This window comes from Amaranthus tricolor, chromosome 1 (genome assembly GCF_026212465.1).
Source record: "Amaranthus tricolor cultivar Red isolate AtriRed21 chromosome 1, ASM2621246v1, whole genome shotgun sequence".
In the NCBI taxonomy this organism is placed as follows: domain Eukaryota; kingdom Viridiplantae; phylum Streptophyta; class Magnoliopsida; order Caryophyllales; family Amaranthaceae; genus Amaranthus; species Amaranthus tricolor.
Genome location: NC_080047.1, coordinates 30,095,172 through 30,115,389, shown reverse-complemented (window position 1 = coordinate 30,115,389; position 20,218 = coordinate 30,095,172). Strand labels below are relative to the sequence as shown.

The following is a 20,218-nucleotide window of genomic DNA, read 5'->3' as shown; positions in this document are numbered from 1 at the left end:
TTGTAGAAAAAGTTCAAATATCTAATTTGCTTATAACACTATTTTTTTTTGAAAGAAAAGAAAGGCTAAGCATTAGATTGAATAAAATCCGAATACAAAGCATTCCCCAATCATAATGGGGCGACATCCACCCCCACCATATTACAACATCCCACAACAGCCTATTTCGCCAACCTATGAGCCACCATACTACATTCTCTAAAGCAGAATTGAAAAGATAAAGAAGGGAGCAATTTTTCAAAAAGAGGCAATTCTCGAGGATGGATTGAACATTGGAAACTACGCTTACCTTTGTCATTTAACGCATCAATAATGTTTTTGCAATCATCCTCAACCACTATTTATTAACCGATCTTAATTTGTATTTCATTCTCAATTTATTTACTCAAATATAGTTAAACGAAATCATCTCAATGTAAATTTTATTAATATAAAATATTTATAACTTTAACAAAACAAAATAAAAAATTATTTAAGATTGAAATAGTGATTCAACAAATATACAAAACGAAATAAAATATTTAATTAGAATATTTAGAAAAATACAAAAAGACCAAAACCTTACTTTTAAACCATAGTCTAAGTCATATTTATAAACCTATAAAGTTGATAAAAGAACATTCAAAGTGACAAAATCAAAAAACAATGTCACCTTTTGCATAGCAGGGATGGGCCCACATATATTAGCTTTCTCCCCAATTCTGTTCAAATGATGTAGTGCTTACTACTATTCTCTTCCTCTCTAAATCCTCCCAAAAAAGGAAAATATAACTTGGCACTTAAAATCAACGCTAACTCAAATTATTGTCATTATAAATAAATGTTAAATACTACAATTAATATTTTAAATAAAAAAGTAGAAACTTCTCAAAAAAAAAAAAAAAAGAAAAAAATTTAAATATTCAAAGCGTTTTTCTCATCTTCTGCTTGGTTTTGAAGCTGTCTTTTTTACTCCTCTTTTTAGTTTGTCGTCCCGCCTCTCTCTCTCTCTCCCTCTTTTTATTTTTCTTCTTCAAAAAAACCATAAACTAAAAATTGAGGCTAGGGTTATTATCATCATTAGGGTTTTTCACTCCATTCGTTCTTTTTTCCTTTCGACTGATTATCATTCTAGGGTTAGGGTTTATCGGAAGCTTCTGGGTTCTCCGATCAACTTATTCTCATGGCTGCGGAAAAGCTTAGAGATTTGAGTCAGCCTGTTGATGTTCCTCTCCTTGACGCTACTGTCGCTGCTTTCTATGGCACGGGATCTAAAGAAGAGGTAATGCAATATAAGTGAAAGATTCACTGTTTTTTTGGAGTTGTACTATTTTTACTTGATGAATGAGTAAATTGTTGTTTTAGTTCAATTAATGGTTGTGATTTAATGAGCCTTTTTGTTGATGGACTGTGCCTCTTTTTTGAAGTGCATTGGTTTTTGGTGCGTATGAGAGCGAGAAATTCTGGTTAATTGAGTCGTTTTGACTAAGTGTTCAATTGTAGCCCTTGAATTTGCTGCGCATTTTGATTATTTGTCGATTTCTGGTAAATGAATTGATTTAAAAGGTTTTTTGACCCGTGTATAGTTTTTAGGTCTGTGATTGGATAATTTATACTGTGGGGGTTTAAGTGCTGAGAATTTCATAGCGCTAGGGAAGTACTTTTTTGGCTGAGCATGGATTGAGTATGACTTTGCGCGGAGTTGAAATTTTTGGGGAGTTAAGAAGTGTTCTGTTTGATATGGTGCCTTCTGTGGTTGTGTAGTTATAGTCTGTGAGAAGTTTGTGTTGACCGAACTATTAAATTTTCGAAATTGTTTGGGGTTTTTATGTGGAGAAATTAGCATACTTTCATTTCTGCTTTCTCTGTCTTTGAACGGAGAAAATCTGTTGTCAATAACGTTTCCATATGATGATATGAGCATGGATTATTTTCTGTTAAAAGCCTAACAAATTTGTAAATTCTTGCGATATTGGCAGAGGGCTGCAGCGGATCAAATCTTAAGAGAATTGCAGAATAATCCTGACATGTGGCTTCAAGTAGTGCACATTCTTCAGAACAGTCAGAACTTAAATACCAAATTCTTCGCATTACAGGTCAGTCAGTCAATATCATATTTATGGTATTCCATTCAAAAACTAATAGGGTTTTTGAGTCGATCACTTGTTTGCATCTTTTTATGCCCTTTCTTATTTAGATATGGAAATCAGCATTAGGATTTTCTGTGGAGCCGTGATTATAACTTTGATTAAGCCTGCTGTATATTGGCAATCTATGATTGATTTCTGTATACGGTGGATAAAATATAGCGGGGTAATTGTGCCCATCGTGCAAAGTGCAAACTATTGCCAATGCGTATTGGGTCCATTAGTGTAAAGGTTTGTAAGCAAACTGGGACCAAAATATATAGGCCATGACAACTGTGAAACTACCCCCTTCTTTATTTTTATGACCAAACCTTATATTTGTATTATGGTTGTGGTGGGCTAGTAGGCTATGCTCCTTTGACTCTAGTACAAGTATCAAGTTAAGCTTCATTTCTTTCCGGTTGAGGTCTCATAAGTGAATTGAAGTTGAGGGGCTTTGTTCTTAATTACACCTCTCGCATTGAGTGTCTTTGATAACAGAAATTGCGGTAATATGAAGATTCAGTGTAGTGTAGGTTGTTGACCTTGATTGTGGATAGAAAATGATAAGTTTCTTTGATCTTTGTTACCCTAGAGGTTGCTTCCTTGCAGAACTCTTTAAAAGTAAGAATCCCACTTTAAATTTTTATTAGGCAGTCCTTTGATTCCACATTGGAAATCACACTACTTATATATTTGCAATTCTCATTGGATTTAGTTCGATTTCCATATGAATCTTAAAGATTTGAAATCTTACTAGGAGAGATTAGAAAGTGTTTTTCCCCTTAGCGGATCATGTTACCTAGGACTTGTTGAAAATTATTTAGTAATCCCAAGGAACAGGAAATACAATTCGGAAAGACTTGGAAGTTTTATTTCCCTGTCTTGCCGTGGTTTATTCAACTAAGCAGCTTTCACGTCTTGTGTAATTGAATGTCTTCCGCTTAAAAGCTCGGTCTCCTTGTGGTCATTTTTGAATTTTTTAATCTTTTTATGTATTGTCTACTGCAAATTGTCCATATTGCTCGTGGTATTGGTTCTTTGGCTCTTACATTTTTGTAACACAACTAGCATGCCCATCTTGTGTTTCTATTTTTAATGTATGGTTAGCTACATTAGTCTGGCTTTGGGGATTGTTTCGGAACTCTGGTTTGTATGGAAAAACATATATATTTACCCCAAATGCCACTCTCATCTAGGTAGAGTTTGGCTTTTAGATATACGTAACCTTGCCCTTACTAGTGATAGCTGAGAGTTTATTTACGAGTGATCATTGGTAACAAAACTTTATCTTCAAATTACATAACTAACTAGTTCACCTGATTTGGTAAGCGATCTCTATTTAGTCGTCCATTATAATCTAAAGCTAAAAATTTATAATTTTTTGATCCACTTTTTATGAAGGGGATTTAATGGCTGATGATATTTGATAATAGCATGGCATAAACATTTTACAGAGTGTTCAAGGGGCTATATAGTTTTTAATATTGTTAAATATGTGTAGTTTTTCCAATAATCTTGGATGGGCAACCTGCAAGATTATTAACTATTGAAATAGAGTGGTAGATTTGTTCTACTGTACTTCTCTCTTGCTTGACATTTTGTTTTGTCTATGATGCATATATTCTCTGTTAGTTGAAGCATGTCCTCATTTTTACTTACAGGTTTTAGAAGGTGTTATCAAATACCGTTGGAATGCATTGCCTGTTGAACAGAGAGATGGAATGAAAAATTACATTTCTGAAGTTATAGTTCAGGTTTGACTCTTACTGTTTTGTTATTTCCAAATATCTGCTTCTGCTTCTGCTCAAATCTATCACATATTCACTGATCTCCTTGCGAACCGTAAAGAAAAAAGTGAATTGTGGTTGGTTTTGGGTTATATATAGGATATTTTAAACAAATTGCGTATTTACACAGGAATTTACTGTTATACTAGTTCAAATATCTAGATTCTAGAATCTGGCTTTATTTTTATGGATAGCCTTCTCGGAGTCTACTAATTGTTCTAGCGTTGTTTGAATTTCACTTTTTAATAACTGTTTTCAATATTTTATATTTGATAGCTTTCAAGAGACGAGGCCTCGTTCAGGCGGGAAAGGCTGTATGTTAACAAGTTGAATGTCATACTGGTTCAGGTATGATTATTCTTTTAAGTCTTGTGAGGTTTTCTGCATCATGCTATGGATGATATATATCCACTTGTAATGGAGTCAAGGATGATGTTTAAAGATTAGGATTCTCTTTTGTGATATTTTATTTCTTTAAGGAGCTGTGATCTATTATCAAATAACTCAAGTTTTGCCTTGGAACTTCTTATATTAATGTCTGTAGAAGAGTTTTAAAATCTGCATGCCATTTGTGTTAAGATATTATTCATTGTGTTTCAATCTGCACTTGAGGACGGTACAATGGAGATTGAGGTGGTGGTTGTTGTTGATATAAATGGTCTTTCATGAGACTTTGGCCTTGTTTTGGGTGATTTCTCGTCACATGGCTAGTGTTGTGTTTTGTGAACATAATCCGAATCTTACATTTTTGGCTGTAGTTTCCTTATAAGTTTTTGTCAGTTATATTGATTTGATTTTTTTCCTAGATGAAGCTTGATTTTTTGCTGATTAAATTGAAATCTGCAGATTCTGAAGCATGACTGGCCTGCTAGGTGGCAAAGTTTTGTTCCTGATCTTGTTAACGCTGCCAAAACTAGTGAAACAATTTGTGAGAATTGCATGGTCATATTGAAAGTATGTATTAAAAAATATCAGATGTGCATTTATTGTGAATCTGTCTCTTGTTAATAATTGGTTAGTATTTATTTTTTTATTTTATCAGCTGCTGAGTGAGGAGGTTTTTGATTTTTCAAGAGGAGAAATGACACAACAGAAAATTAAGGAACTTAAGCAGTCATTGAATAGGTAATTGTTTTAATTGTTTATGAATATGCAGTTTGCACTGTGGTTTCATTTGTGTTAAATAAAAAAGAGGAAAGGTATTAAAGGACTCAATTCTCTTTGCTGGTTGTGGTTTACACTCTTCTCCAACTTTCCTAATTACTTTATAGCCTCTACGGCTACCTCATCAAGGGTTTCTATTTTATTTTTAGCTTGGTTTCCGAATTCCCAACTAAGTCAATGATAACCTAGACCTCACGAACTATGGTAAATCGGGTGATCTGCTCAACCTCCTACCTTTCATATTGCTGTTGCAGAAACTGCCATCATAGATGGAAACTCTAGTCAGATGTCAGTTTATTTATTTGGAAAAAAAATATTAATGAGCCTGGAAACAAATTACAACATATGATGTTTTTTCCCCTACATAAGAGCCATTATGGACTTGCTCTTGATTGTAATAGAACATCAAAAAGGTTACCACTTCTATGAAACATTTAAACTTTGTATTATGTTGTTTTAAGACTTACAAATTTGGGCTCACAATATTCCTTAACTATATGTCTATTTGCTTATGGACTAAACTAAAGGCTACATTAATAACAAGCCAAAATGCTTCCTGTGTTAATCTAAGATTTGCTTGAATTGATACTGCAATAATAAACTTGGGTTCTTGCTTTTCCAATACACGGAAGAAAGAGTGGGCCAAAAGTAGTCATGGAACTTGCTATTAAACCTTTAATATGACATCAATTATGTTGGAGAGAATGGCATCTCTAATCCGTCAATTACCTCATGGAACTAGTACTACTAACAATAAGCACTAGATGCTAATGGTCTAGAATTGGCCTTTTGGTGTTTGGAGTCTTGGAATTAGTCATTAGGCTCCCCATTTGGATTTTTTTGAGTTTTGACCGCCCTCAACCACTAATAGTATTTAGTGGGATCAATGCTGCACGAAACGAGATTCGATCCAATTTGTGAAACGGAAACAAAAACAAGAAACAATAATTTTAAGTTTTGGAAACATAGGAAACAAAATCTAGTTGCAATGTGACTTATTTTATCTATTACAAGTTTAGTCATAGTGTATGAGTTAATGCTATATATATAGTATGTTAAATTAATAAATGTAGTTACAAAAACTCAACATATAATAAACATTCCATTTTATTACTTATTTGATTGAGGCCATTATATTTACTAGAAAAATAAACAAAAAAAAAAACTATAGTGTTTTATAAACATTCCATGTACTATTTTTAATAAAACTTGTGTTCAAATAATGTATCTCACGTTAATTATTACTTTTTACAACTTAACTAGTTACTTTAACGTTTTTTGTAACCATTACTTTGACAATGTTTCTAGAGCTCATCACTTTTTCTACCCTTCTACAACTTTCCATAAAAAAACATTCTTTTTCGCACTTTTATACATTTTTCAAGCTCTTTTAAACTTCTTCAAACATGAATGAACCAATTGTGGAAAATAAAGCTTCAAACATGTCTTCAATTGGAGTTCAAGGCTTAATCAATATTGTTTTCTTCAACCTTCAAATATGTCAAGCCATGTGAGTTTAGATTCGTTTTTTTCTTCCAAAAACTGGAATGCCACTATCGGCATCCTAGGTCGTGTTTCGATACTTATTCGGTATGAATGATTAACGAAATCCGATAGGGCATTTCGCGTTTTTCGCTTCTATGTTTGAGTAGGGGTGTTCAAAACAAGATCTACCCGGATCCGAAATTTCGGATACCCAGTTTTCCGGATGCCTAAAAAAGCGACCCGGTTCCGACCCGGTTTAAACCGGGTATCCGGATTGCGGATACCCAATTTGAACTGGGTCGGAAATTGGATATCCGGTTCTATTTATTTCTTTAAACATGCGTTTTTCTTTTCTTTTTTTTTTTTCCTCTTATTTCTTTAATAATCTGCTTTGCCAATGTTTGTTGACAATATTTTTATTTTATACCATCAAAAGCAATTGATAAGCAATCAAATTGATTGTTCAAACTTCAAAAGCTGTGCCTGCTTCTAATTTTCACAAACTGAGCAATTCAATAGTCAGTATTGCGTGCAAGTGAAAGAGCAAATGAAAGTGCATTTCAGTAGTCAGTATTGCTTCAAATGGATTGAGTGATGAAACGACGCGTAGAGTGAAATGAATAGCTGGATAAATTATCAGGCCCAACCTAACATTAGCATTAGGGTTTCATAAAATATATAATAAATATTATATATCAGATACCGGGTATCCGGATTTCCATAAAGTGTGACCCCGACCCGAATACCCGGTTTTAAAACCGGGTACTCGGTCCGGATTTTGTTAATCGAATAAATTATCCGGTTTTGAAAACTGGATACTGGATTATTCGGGCCAGGCTATCCAAACCGGATATTTTTGAACACCCCTATGTTTGAGATGCTAAACGAGATATTTTTTAAGAGAGGTGTTTGGGTTTGATAAAGGAGAGGTGTACATGAATACCACACTAAAAGGGAATGGTATTATTTCCTTTTCCCTTAATCTCACTCTTTTTAGTCTTCTCCAGGATAGTTTTCGAATAAATTGTTTACAGGTACCTGATATGCATTTATTTGAGTTTATTTGAATATGTTTATCATGTTATACTTAGTTGCCACATAATATGCATTTATTTGAATATGTTTTGTTATGTTAAACTCTGTGTTCATATTATAAGGGACTATGCTCATTAAATTATGTGTATTTTTTATTTGTGTAAAGTTGCAGTCCTCTTTGCTATCACTTACAATGGTAAGATAGCATATATCTGACCCCTTAAATCCTGCGTAGGTGGGAATCTTTTAATGACGTTGGGGTAATGAAATGCTATATGTTAAGCAATTTTGACATTTTTGTGAAGATTTGTTATCTTTTTTAATTCAATGCCAATTACTTATCCGGATGTTTATTGAAATTTCATAGCTTTTTGGTTATTTAAGATTGCATTTGTGTTTCGATCGTTGGGGAAAATATCGTGTTTACATTCTCCTTTGTGAATAGATATGTCTCTTTAAGCATATGTGGATATGGGGCAGCCAAGTGAGGTTGATGCTTAGTTTTAAAATGTGCAAAACATATTGAGAACAAAACAATCATGGAGCCTAGGGGCTAGGAGCAAGATTCAAGCATGAGCTTTTCTTAGGAATTATCCATTTTTATGCTCATAAGCTTATAACATATTTTTAAATCATATTTGATATTTTAAAAACTATATTCATATAACATTGTATATAAGATTTGACATTCATTATCATTACGTTAAACCTCTAATATAACACAAAATAACAAAAATAGATACCTAAACCACATTGTAAAACATAATGTCTAACTCTTATCACATTGTTGTTAAATATAAAAAAAATAAAAAAAGCCTATAGGAAAATAATAAAAATGAATAATATATGTAATACTTATGAGATTTATATAATTGTTGTATGAAAGATTAAAATATTCATTATCATTGTATTAAGCTCATCATGTAGTGCAACATGACAAGAAGGTGCCCAATTCTGGATTCTAAGGCATTGTTCCTAATTGTTCTCTGTCTAGTTGTTCATATTCTTATTAACATGAACATAGAAAAAGTTAGAAACGCCGAAGAGGAAGAAAATTGAACGAAGAAATAACGAGGAAAATTATAAGAGAGAACCCGTTGAAAGTAGACATGAAATCGAAGAAGAGAAAATTTGAAAGAAGCTCATAAATGTGTGCACCTTATGTACTTCACTGAACCTAGACTATGAGACACTATTTTTTAGAGAAGTTTTCTTTTCAAAACTAAGGCATCCAAAGAGAAGTTCACTTAGTTTTAGTATCGCAAAAGATTCCTAAATTTTCTATTTCTTTTTCTCTCTTTTCAAAACAAGACCAAATCCATTTTCCTTTTCTCTCTGCTTCAAAGAAGACAAATCTTCTCCTATCTAAAATATTCTAAGAGATTGTTATTAACATGCAGAAAAAGCATACAAAAGGTCTTGCCTTGATACATGGAACTTAGACTTAGAAAAGCGATTTTTCTAGGGCCTACCTTGGAAGTGTGCTTAGGCTCATCGGATGCACCCTTTTTTTAAACTAAGGGTTGATGTGGTTTTCATTCTTATATTTTATTTGTATGATCTTGGATTAATAAGCTTTTGCATGTATCTTTTAGGAGAAATGTGTCTGATCTTTTATACTGCTCCTTACAAGAAATTAAATGCTTTACTGTGAACATTGGGGTTTTCCTCATGGTTTTCTGTGCTAATTGCTATAACCTTTTGAGACAGAGACATAATATTTTCTGCTTTCTCGTTTCAGTTGACATTCAGTTTACAAATCTTGTGGATTTGTGTGGTTCTGGCTTATTCCTGTCAGCTGTTTGTTTCCTGGCTTTATGTTTCTATATTATTCCATATGTGCTTATGGTTTTCCTTGCGTTGTTTGCAGTGAGTTTCAACTTATTCATGAGTTGTGCCTGTATGTGCTATCAGCATCCCAGAGGACTGAGCTGATACGGGCTACTCTATCTACACTTCATGCATTCCTTTCATGGATTCCTTTGGGCTATATTTTTGAGTCCCCTCTGGTTTGTCTTACTTGCTTTACCTGCTGATGTCATGTTTATGCTATTTGTCTGATTTTGATATCTGTATTTCCGTGATCATTTTAGCTGGAAACTCTCTTGAAGTTTTTTCCTGTGCCAGCATATCGAAATTTAACCCTCCAGTGTTTATCAGAGGTAATATTCAACTATTGATTTTCTCATTCTTTTGCTCGCACCTTATTATGTGTTTCTACATCATATTTTATGTTGTAAGAAATGACATTATCACTAATATGTTTACGCAGGTTGCAGCGTTGACCTTTGGGGACTTCTACAATGCACAATATGTGAAGATGTACAACATATTCATGGTTCAGTTACAGGTGAATAGCGAGATACACTTTTGCGAAAGATGTATTTAATTTTTATTGCTACATACGATGAATATTTTTCATCTTGAGAAAAGCGTTATTGGCTACCTCCAACTTTTCTTTGTCCATCTTCGATGAAATCCAAATAAAATATTTACTTCCTTTCTGCATCTTTCTTATTCTTGTAACCCAAAAACCGAGGTAGGAGGTTTTAACTTTAGTAATTGTGAGTCAAATCTGTCATTAAGTTCTATTAGCCCTGATTAGATATCTAACTATAAGTGGACACCGATTTGTGCTTTGAAGTGTTATGTGTGTAGGTACTTTTTCTTTATTTATTTTGAGTATGCAAGACATTTCTGTATGTATATTTGGATTTGATCTGGGATAATCCTATAATTCGTATTGATTATTTGTTACTGTTTATTTTGCTCAGGCCATCCTCCCACCTACAACAAATATTCCTGATGCGTACACTAATGGTTCAACTGACGAGCAGGTGCTTCTGCTTGTGACTCTTGTTTTATTTCTTCTGAAGTGAAATTTGGCAGACTATTTAGCATGGAACTAACTTCTATTTCCGATTTCAGGCCTTCATTCAGAACTTGGCACTTTTTTTCACTTCATTTTTTAAGGCAAGTATTTGTACTTAGAGTAAATTGATTTTCTATTGTTTTTGTATTTTATGCCTTGTTTTATGGGCATTGATGAATATTGCATTGCCTAATTTTGTGGAAGTGTCCAAACTGTGTACTGTTGGGATAGTGCCTATACCTTCTACATTTTTTTATCTAGAAACCAAATGAATTGCTGCTTTCCATTTTCTTCTGTTTTTTTCCCTGGTGTCAAGGAGTTGATTTTCCTCCTCAAAGTGTGTCCCATCATCTGCTTTTGTTGTGCACTTGTATTTCTATCTAGAAGATAAAAGTAGATGTAGTTCTAACGTAACACATACACTATCACCTTAGACGATACATGTCATCACCACATCAAATTTTCAACTGTCAAACTTATACGATTTGTCATGGGAATTTGTAGACATGTATACCTTTGCATCATCTGTAATGATATTACTTGTGCTTGCAGTCGCATATCCGAGTTCTAGAAGCCTCTCAAGAGACCATAGCTTCACTCTTGATGGGTCTTGAGTACCTGATTAACATCTCATACGTTGATGATACCGAGGTTTTTAAGGTTAGCTTTGGTGTTTTTTTTTCTCAAAGCTTATTCTTGTTGGGTCTGAGTTTTTTTAATAATAATTTTGTTATGTTTGATTGCCACTTATGTTATGAGTTGTCAGGTTTGTTTGGACTATTGGAACTCTCTAGTCTTGGAGTTGTTTGAGGCGCACCATAATGCGGATAATCCTGCAGCAGTTGCGAATATGATGGGCCTGCAGGTAAATTTTGCTGTAAAGCTGTGCTGATTCTATGGATTGTTGGATTGTCCTGCATTTTATGAACCTTCGATTTCTTTTTGATCTTTGTGCTGTTCATTGTACTGTTGCCTCTGTTTTATACTTTTATTAATAATTTCGCGTCTTTATTACCTTCAAGTCTTGATGATGGATTCGTTGAAAATTTTCTGATTGTGCACATCATGGTAAAATGCTCGTCAGCTCTTTTTTTTTTATAGTTTTTTTAATTAATTTGAATCTTGTGCCTATCATATCTATATTAATTTTGTATCATGTATTTATTTGATTATATAATAGCTCCACAATTTCAGTTTTTGTTATTCATTTTTTCATGTTTAGCAGATGCCATTTCTACCTGGTATTGATGGTGTAGGCTCTCAGCTTCTACAGAGACGTCAACTTTATGCTGGAACTATGTCAAAGTTACGTTTGCTGATGATATGTCGAATGGCAAAGCCTGAAGAAGTTCTTATTGTTGAAGACGAAAATGGAAATATTGTTCGTGAAACTATGAAGGATAATGATGTTCTAGTTCAGTATAAGGTGAGAGTTTCTGTTGGAATTCATTTGTGATGCATGATGGTTTTGTTTATAGAAGTCTTCAGGTTATGCAATCTTTTTAGACATTTTGTTGGCTGTATGTTTAAATTATATTTCATGGAACAATTTAGGAAACATTATCGTGAATGATACAAACTTTTGTTAATTTCCTTTTTAACCATGAATAATATCAACTTAGGGGTGTGTTTTTCTTGAATAATACCATTTTTTGTTCAACCATTAATTTAGGTATTATTCACGGTAATTTTTTTTATAAATTTATTACAACTTTCTTGTGGGTATCTGATTCTTGTCTGTCCCTTGTTGCTTTTTTAATGAAATTTGGTTTAAGATTACGTTTTTTTTTATAATCGAGAGATTACATATTTGGTACAATTGTTTCGCTGTTAATGATATAAGTGCAGAATTGTCTGACTAATTGACCCACAATTTTTGCAGATCATGAGGGAAACCCTCATTTATTTGACACATCTTGACCATGATGATACTGAGAAGCAGGTATTTCATTTTTCTTTTATTAATTTTAGATTTAAGATATCTTTTCTGTCCATCTCTTTCTAAATGGTCAACACAGAAACCATTGGTTTTTAGGTTAAGTCCTGATTGTTTTAGTCATGGATAGAAGCTTGCTGCGTGACCTTTACTCAGTGTTAACACCGCCTCTATTCTAAAGAAGTGCACTATTTTCTTTTTACATGTAAAATAAGAAAGTGGCAATTGTACAAAAATACCCATGCTGATTTATGGTTAATTTAAAGGGAAGTGTTCCCAACGCACTCTTGGGCTGTGCAAAAAATACTTTCTTTTTAGGAAATGATGCACGGAGGATGTATTAGATTATGATGGTTGGTAATGAGTTCTTTTGTTTCATATTTTAGTCGCTGCATCATTTTGTTTGTTACTGATCACATCCTTTCGCTGTTGGGGCTTTTAACGGATGTATATAAAGTGTTATTACTAGCGTCTTTGCATCCTTATCAAAGATACTAGTGTATAGTGATTAGATTTGTCCTAACCTCTTTTTGTTTCATTTTAGATGCTTAAAAAATTAAGTAAGCAGCTTAATGGTGAAGATTGGTCATGGAATAATTTGAATACCTTGTGTTGGGCAATAGGATCAATATCTGGATCAATGATGGAAGAGCAGGTTTACTGTTTTTCTTTAATGATTATTATTACTCAGCACTTTCTGATTGCTGATCAAAGTTTACCATTTTTTTACAACCTTTCTTCGATTATGAGCTTATGTGTGTAAATGGTTTGATTTTCATTATGTAGGAGAACCGGTTTTTGGTGATGGTTATTCGTGATTTGCTGAATTTATGTGAAATTACTAAAGGGAAAGACAACAAAGCTGTAATTGCAAGTAATATCATGTAAGGGTATTTGCCGTGGTGACTTGTGAAAATTTTTAAGAATTTTGACATTTTCCTGTTATTGCTTGATAGCTATCTTCCATTATGAAAAACGTCCAAAACTTCGTACACAGTGCAAATTATGTCTGCACTTGAGATGATATACTCTCTCCGCCACACCTGTATTTGTTATATTTTCCACTTTTTTATTCCAAGTTTGCTACATATCCTTGTATGCAAATGTCCCTACACTTTCATCGGTTCTTATCAACATATTTCTCCTCTCATATAATAACATTCACATAATTGAATTTTCTTTTGTCTTATTCTCCAAACTATACTACTCCTTTATATGTGTCGAACTAATTGGTAGCAAACTCGGGGACAGATGAGTATTAGTTTCTGCCTGCTATGATTTTTTGTGATGTTATTCAATATTTGGTGAAATCTCATGTTTTGATTGGTGTTTGACAGGTACGTTGTTGGGCAGTACCCAAGATTTTTGAGGGCTCACTGGAAATTTTTGAAAACAGTTGTCAATAAATTGTTCGAGTTCATGCATGAAACACACCCAGGAGTTCAGGTTTTCTTTTTATCCTTCATTTGATATCCGCTATGAGCTCTTCATTATGAGGTTGAACTTTTCTTACTATAAATTCTGCGGTGGAGACTGTTTTTTTCTGTTAATTGCAAGTCAATGTGTTTCTTCACCCATATATTTGGGCCTTCTTTTTGCTAGTTATTCTTTGCGAACATAAAATTATATGTTTATACCTTTCTGGTTTGTTTCAGGATATGGCTTGCGACACATTCTTGAAAATTGTTCAAAAGTGCAAACGGAAGTTCGTCATCATGCAGGTACTGGGATATTAAACTTGTTATTCTATCAATTTACCTTTTTTCTTATTCTTTCTTTTATCCTTTTGTTTTTACGTTATCAAGCATAACCTTTTATATGATCATTATATAAATCTGTGGACTTGTGGTTCTTGATAAAGCAGATAACTTCAAATTTTCTTTCTATAGGTTGGAGAAAATGAGCCATTTGTATCTGAGCTTCTTACGGGCCTGCCAACAACTATTGTTGACCTTGAATCTCATCAAATTCATATGTTCTATGAAGCTGTATGTCTTGGACCCTCTTAATCTATTGTCTTTGCAATACGAATCCAATTGCATGACAGTGATTACTGCTTTTGTTTTTAGGTTGGTCATATGATCAGTGCAGAATCTGATCCACAAAAAAGAGATGAATATCTGCGACGCTTAATGGAGCTGCCTAATCAGGTAATTAGTCTTTAATGCTCAATGTGTTATAATACTTTTCCTTTTGACTAGTGAACAATGATTTTTTCCCTTGTGAGTTGTGACTAATGATTATTATGTCGGTGTGCAGAAATGGGCTGAGATTATTGGACAGGCACGACAAAGTTCTGATGTGCTGAAGGATGCTGATGTTATTAGGGCAGTACTTAACATATTTCAGGTACAAACTTTGCTAAGTCGTGTCTTTCGTACAGAGGTTGGGGTTTTGCATTTTTGTTGCTGGTGAAGGAATTTGTAGATTGGTTTTGATCGAGTTTGATTTGGGTAGAATACTCAACTGCTGCATTTAGAGTTCTTTTACTGACCTTTTTTTTTTAATACCTTAAATTAAGTAGCCAATCATAAGTAAAAAATTGTAAACAATCGCTTGCATTCTTTTATTTTTTATATTTTATTGTTGATATTGCTTTAGTTTTAATATAAGCTACTATATTATATGAAGTCAAGAGGAAGTATTTACTTTTTTCCGCTGATCAAACTGTTTCCTTCCCTTACCAGACAAATACAAGTGCTGCGAGTGCTCTCGGTACATGTTTCTTCCAACAGATCTCATTGATCTTCTTGGATATGCTCAATGTGTACAGGTACTGTCATATAATAATTTCGTTGGCTGCATTTTTTCGGTGTTTCTTGAATGTATGAACTGCTGTATTTACAATGTGGACTAGCATATAGTTAGTCCTCCTTCCTCTTTCCCACTCCCTTCTCTTTTTCTTATTGTTTTGTTTGTTTTTTGTAGAATGTATAGTGAGCTCATATCAAATACTATTGCTGGTGGTGGCCCTTTTGCTTCAAAGTCTTCTTTTGTGAAGCTTTTGCGGTAGGATTGTAGCCTGTCTTTTAATTTTCAGTACTTTGCTATCCCCCTCTTTTTCTTTCGCTTAATTTATGAAGTTTTAAGGGATTTTCTTGCCTTGTTCTGGTTGATATAGATCTGTGAAGCGAGAGACTCTTAAGCTCATTGAAACTTTCTTGGATAAGGCCGAGGACCAGCCACATATTGGTACACAATTTGTGCCTCCGATGATGGATCCTGTTCTTGGGGACTATGCTAGGAATGTTCCTGATGCCAGGGAATCTGAAGTGCTGTCCCTTTTTGCTACTATTATAAACAAGTAAGACACTATTGTCATTTCTGTATGATTGGCTGTTGTTATATTGGCTATCAGCTTCTTATTCTAGTAAATCTTTGCATGTATTCTTTTTTGAGTCCTTTGGATCATGATATATCTTTTGTCGTTTTCTTTAAGGTATAAGGTTGCAATGATAGATGATGTCCCTCGCATTTTTGAAGCTGTTTTCCAATGCACCTTGGAGGTTAGCATCTCATTTCTTCGTATAGGATTATGTTTAAGTTATGATTAAAGTTATGAAAATTGATATATTCCATGCTTGAAGAATGTAGGGAGAATACATTTCTATTTTTGATTTCAAGTTATCCTGCATCTCCCCTTATTTCTCCCTTGTTTCCCTTGGCAAGAATGAGAGAAGAATAGGGTTACTGCAGTCTGCTGATGCTTAAATTGCAGTCTTAAGTCCTTACAGATGCGTCTTATGTGTGCTTGCTTCTGTAAGCTTTTTTTTGGATACAATGGCCTGGGTCATTCATCTTGTAAAGTGTTTATTGTTGGTGCAAGGCCATTTTCTTCATGCTTTTGTATTTGGTAGCTTAATAAGAGTGTTATGTTCCATTATTGGCTTCATCTGACTTAAATGGTGATGTTGACTCAGATGATAACAAAGAATTTTGAAGATTACCCAGAGCATCGGCTAAAGTTCTTTTCATTACTTCGGGCTATTGCTACACATTGTTTTGCTGCATTGATTCGGTTGTCACCTCAGGTGAGCTTTTTTATTTTTTTCTTTAATTTAATTTTATTAATTAAAAACATGCTCAACTTTCTGATTTCCTATAAAAATTTGAAGCCTTTATAAGGCTAAATTTTCTCTCAAAAAATCTTAGTTTAATTTCATTGTTGCCTTATCTGGATGGCAAATTGCTTTCAAAATTATATACATAAAACTATGAAATTTATATTTGCTAGATTATCTAGAAAATACTTCCCTTGATTTATCTTCTATAATTTTATCATTAATTTTTGAGACAATTATCACTCTTTATCCCCTATCATACAAAACTGCACCTCTTTGGTTGGGATGATTATTTATGTTAACTCACTTATCATTACTTGTTTATTATTTTGTTCCAGCAATTAAAACTTGTTATGGACTCTATTATTTGGGCATTTCGTCATACTGAAAGAAATATTGCTGAAACTGGGCTGAATCTTCTGTTAGAGATGCTTAAGAACTTTCAGGTATGGTGCCTTACATTCTGTGAGAATTTTATTACTTCTATACTTTGCTTATGCTCGCTGATGTATGTGACAGGCTTCTGAGTTCTGCAATCAGTTTTATCGGACTTACTTTGTGACAATCGAGCAAGAAATTTTTGCAGTTCTGACTGACACCTTTCACAAACCAGGATTTAAATTGCACGTGTTGGTCCTGCAGAATTTATTCTGCCTGGTAAATATTATATTTTTTCAGTTTTTAAGACATGCAGAAACTTTTTCATAAGTTCCCATTTACTGATATGTTTGATATAGATGACAAGTCTTGAACACTTAATTACACAGAGAAATAAGTTGTGAGAGGACCTTCAGACAACTTATCATATTGGATCTTCTGGTGGTGTGAATCTTCGATTTGTTCTACTCATGTTTTTTTACTTTGGATCTTCTGGATTTATGATCAGTCTCCTTGTAATTTTGTTATCCTAACGTGGTTCATCATCTAAGTGTGTAAGAGTTTTGTTGTATGATTAAAAGGTCAATATATCTGTCGCGGTCTAAAGGTTGTGATCAGGGACTACCAGAGTGTGTTTGATCCTGAAAGAGTATCTTTGAACTTTGAAGTATTATTTCTATTGAAGAGCTAACCTTTGTAATCTGGTTTAGTACTGGTGAGAGTTTGAGTTTACATATGAGGAGTGATGTTTCTTGATTGTTTTTGTTGGATAAACTTATAAAGGTTTGATTAGGTTTTTTATGTTGCCATTTTTTTCGTAGTCGAAGCGCAGCTTGCATTGTTTTGTAGAAAAGAAATCTTATTTCACATTTTTAATTAAAATTAATTGTAATTTTTTTTATGTGTATCTGGCATGTAATATTTTCACCTGCTGTGAAGTAAAAAGTAGGCTCAACAAAGCTGTTTGAAATATCACTGATCTCAAGTGTCTGTTGTCAAAGCATTTGTAATTGATATCATTCTTTCTTTGGGTAGTAATGTAGCTGCTTTAGTGGTGAAGGTCATTGAATATCAAATTAAATGCTACGCACGCTGTCGATTCTAGCCATTTGCCTTCTATTAAGTGAATGCTTGAGCCTTGAGGAGAAACATGATTGATTAGTTTCCGATTGCACCAATCCCTAAGCATTTCAAAATTTTAATTGGAATTTGAGAAAACATAGTTTTTGGGACAATTACTACATAGAATATATTGTGATTGTTTAATTAATGTGTTGTGTCAATCGAAAGGATTCATCTTGTTTTTCTGAAGTGAAAATTATCGGGGGAACTATAGGTACAATCAGGTGCCATTACTGAACCACTATGGGATCCAGCCACGGTTCCTTATCAATATCCAAATAATGAGATGTTTGTTCGCGAGTACACCATCAAGCTGCTCAGTACCTCATTTCCTAACATGACGCCTGCTGAGGTATGCCTAATTTGCTAATGGGATCTGGATCCCCCCCTCCCCCTTTTTATATAATATTTTTTTTCTTGTTTTAAAAATTTTATCGTTTAGGTCACTCAATTTGTCAATGGGCTGTTCGAGTCGACAAATGATCTTTCGACTTTCAAGAATCACATACGGGATTTTTTGGTGCAGTCAAAGGAGTTTTCAGCTCAGGTAAAATTAACTGTTTCATGATCTTAAACATTTATTTATGGCATTTTAACATCCTATCTTCTATGAATAAAGAGGGAGGCTGCTTGTAAAATGTAACTGGTAACAATGTTTTTTTTTTGCTAGTACACTAGCTTGATCTTGGGCAAAGACATTGGTTGATGTTTCTTTTCTTGGGCTGAATATACCTTAGTCTGATTGAATGACCCTCTGACACCCATTTTTTCTATCCCGTCTTTGCGATCTCTTTTTTGGTGATTGACTATATCCTGCTCATTGGAGCATGTTTTCTAACCCTTTGTGATAACTTTTTTGCAAGTTTCTGTTTGGAGGCCTCATGGGGAATTGATATTTATAGCATTAGAGCTATTTATTTGTGGCTAAATAAGGAGATATCAGAATACACTAATTAAGGCGTAATTTTATCATAAATTTCTTAATGCATGCATGTCATTTTGGGTAAATATTTCATGCGTGTACACAGCCAAGAAATTTCTGGTATTTGTATTGGATTTTCTTTCGGCGTAATATTTCCGTTCTTCCTTTTCCCCGTGTTGGACGGCATTCATAACATCTTAAAATAATCTTTGGCTTGCGTAAGTAATTGTTGCTTGTGCTCTTTAGGACAACAAAGACCTCTATGCAGAGGAGGCTGCTGCTCAAAGGGAGAGGGAACGCCAAAGAATGCTGAACATTCCTGGGCTTATTGCTCCTAATGAGATCCAAGATGAGATGTTGGACTCATAGGAAGCCAAATATATTGTTCGATTTTCTTGAAGGATTCTAACTTGATATTGGGGGCACAGTGATTTTATAACCATATATTCAAGGTTTGTTAGCAAGCACAATCCACCATTTTGCCTTGCTGTTCGGCAGTGTTCGTTTTTCCTCTGTCGATGGTGACAGTGCTCGCCTTGGCACTTAATGGATGAGATATATTTCCAATTGGCTGGTTGTAGAGTAATTTAGATTTTCCGTAGGAAAATACAGAGCCGTTTTAAGGGCTTTTTTAGAATTAAGTTCAATTGTATTCATCAGGGGCGCAATTAAGAGGGGTGTTTTTAGTTGAACTTTCTTGCATCAATAGTTTAATGAAGTTATGTTATATTCGAAAGGAGTACCGTACCTAGTACTGCGTTGGCTGGCTTGTGCAGAAAGTTTTTTTGTTTGTTCTTTTTGGGGTTATTCTCATTTAAGGTAAGGGGGGTTTATATAGACTTTAGGTGAAGTATATTTTGGTAAAGAGTACTGTTCTTTGACCATACATACATTAAGTAGTGCCTTTACATTGATTTATCTTTGGCTTCTTGAATGCATTGCTATTTCTTTCGGATTTCTTGATAACCTAACGGAATTGCGTTGAATATCGTCGATTCAGAGTTCGATTTACGGTTTGTGTTCTATTTTTTAAATTTAAATGATATCAAATTAAATTTATTTAAGCTTTTATGATTGAGGTTAAATTAAAATTACACTTGATTAGTATTCAAACCAAGTTAAATTGAATTTTTATCTGGGAAATTTTATACTAAATGGTGAAAATCAATTAAAATGGTGAAAATTGAAAATAAGGGTATATAAGGCTTAAATGGGAAACATATTCTAGTAGCAGTTATGTAAATAATTAGATATTTGCTAAAATGTGTACATACATGCTTAACAAGTATACATATTTGGATCACATTTTTATAAATAATATGAACTTTTTCCTTAACGAAAATATGTA

General features: G+C 33.7%; 1 protein-coding gene across 3 annotated transcripts; it reads left to right on the top strand.

Moving 5' to 3' along the window:
• The first annotated feature begins 892 nt into the window (after positions 1-892).
• LOC130818669 (protein EXPORTIN 1A) lies at positions 893-19,787 on the top strand. 3 transcript variants are annotated; one of them, XM_057684830.1, is made up of 32 exons: positions 893-1,261; positions 1,959-2,075; positions 3,770-3,862; positions 4,172-4,243; positions 4,742-4,849; positions 4,938-5,020; positions 9,450-9,588; positions 9,673-9,741; positions 9,852-9,929; positions 10,354-10,416; positions 10,508-10,552; positions 11,004-11,111; positions 11,218-11,316; positions 11,674-11,877; positions 12,334-12,393; positions 12,932-13,042; positions 13,174-13,271; positions 13,725-13,833; positions 14,043-14,108; positions 14,277-14,375; positions 14,457-14,537; positions 14,647-14,736; positions 15,075-15,160; positions 15,316-15,396; positions 15,509-15,691; positions 15,827-15,893; positions 16,308-16,418; positions 16,787-16,894; positions 16,968-17,105; positions 18,163-18,300; positions 18,391-18,495; positions 19,117-19,787. In XM_057684830.1, exons 1-32 carry the CDS (start codon positions 1,163-1,165, stop codon positions 19,237-19,239), a joined length of 3,231 nt encoding a protein of 1,076 aa, XP_057540813.1. In that variant the 5' UTR covers positions 893-1,162; the 3' UTR covers positions 19,240-19,787. The 3 variants fall into 3 exon arrangements, with proteins under 3 accessions (XP_057540813.1, XP_057540823.1, XP_057540820.1); XM_057684840.1 differs by having other exon boundaries at positions 894-1,261; positions 11,716-11,877; XM_057684837.1 differs by having other exon boundaries at positions 895-1,261; positions 11,677-11,877.
• Positions 19,788-20,218: the final 431 nt, after the last annotated feature.

What these genes read in the sequence shown, in the direction of transcription:
- LOC130818669 (XM_057684830.1), top strand. Translation starts at nt 1,163, where the DNA reads ATGGCTGCGGAAAAGCTTAGAGATTTGAGTCAGCCTGTTGATGTTCCT. An exon ending in ATGTTCTAGTTCAGTATAAG is followed by an intron (nt 11,878 to 12,333) that starts GTGAGAGTTTCT and finishes CAATTTTTGCAG; the next exon opens with ATCATGAGGGAAACCCTCAT. An exon ending in AAACACACCCAGGAGTTCAG is followed by an intron (nt 13,834 to 14,042) that starts GTTTTCTTTTTA and finishes GGTTTGTTTCAG; the next exon opens with GATATGGCTTGCGACACATT.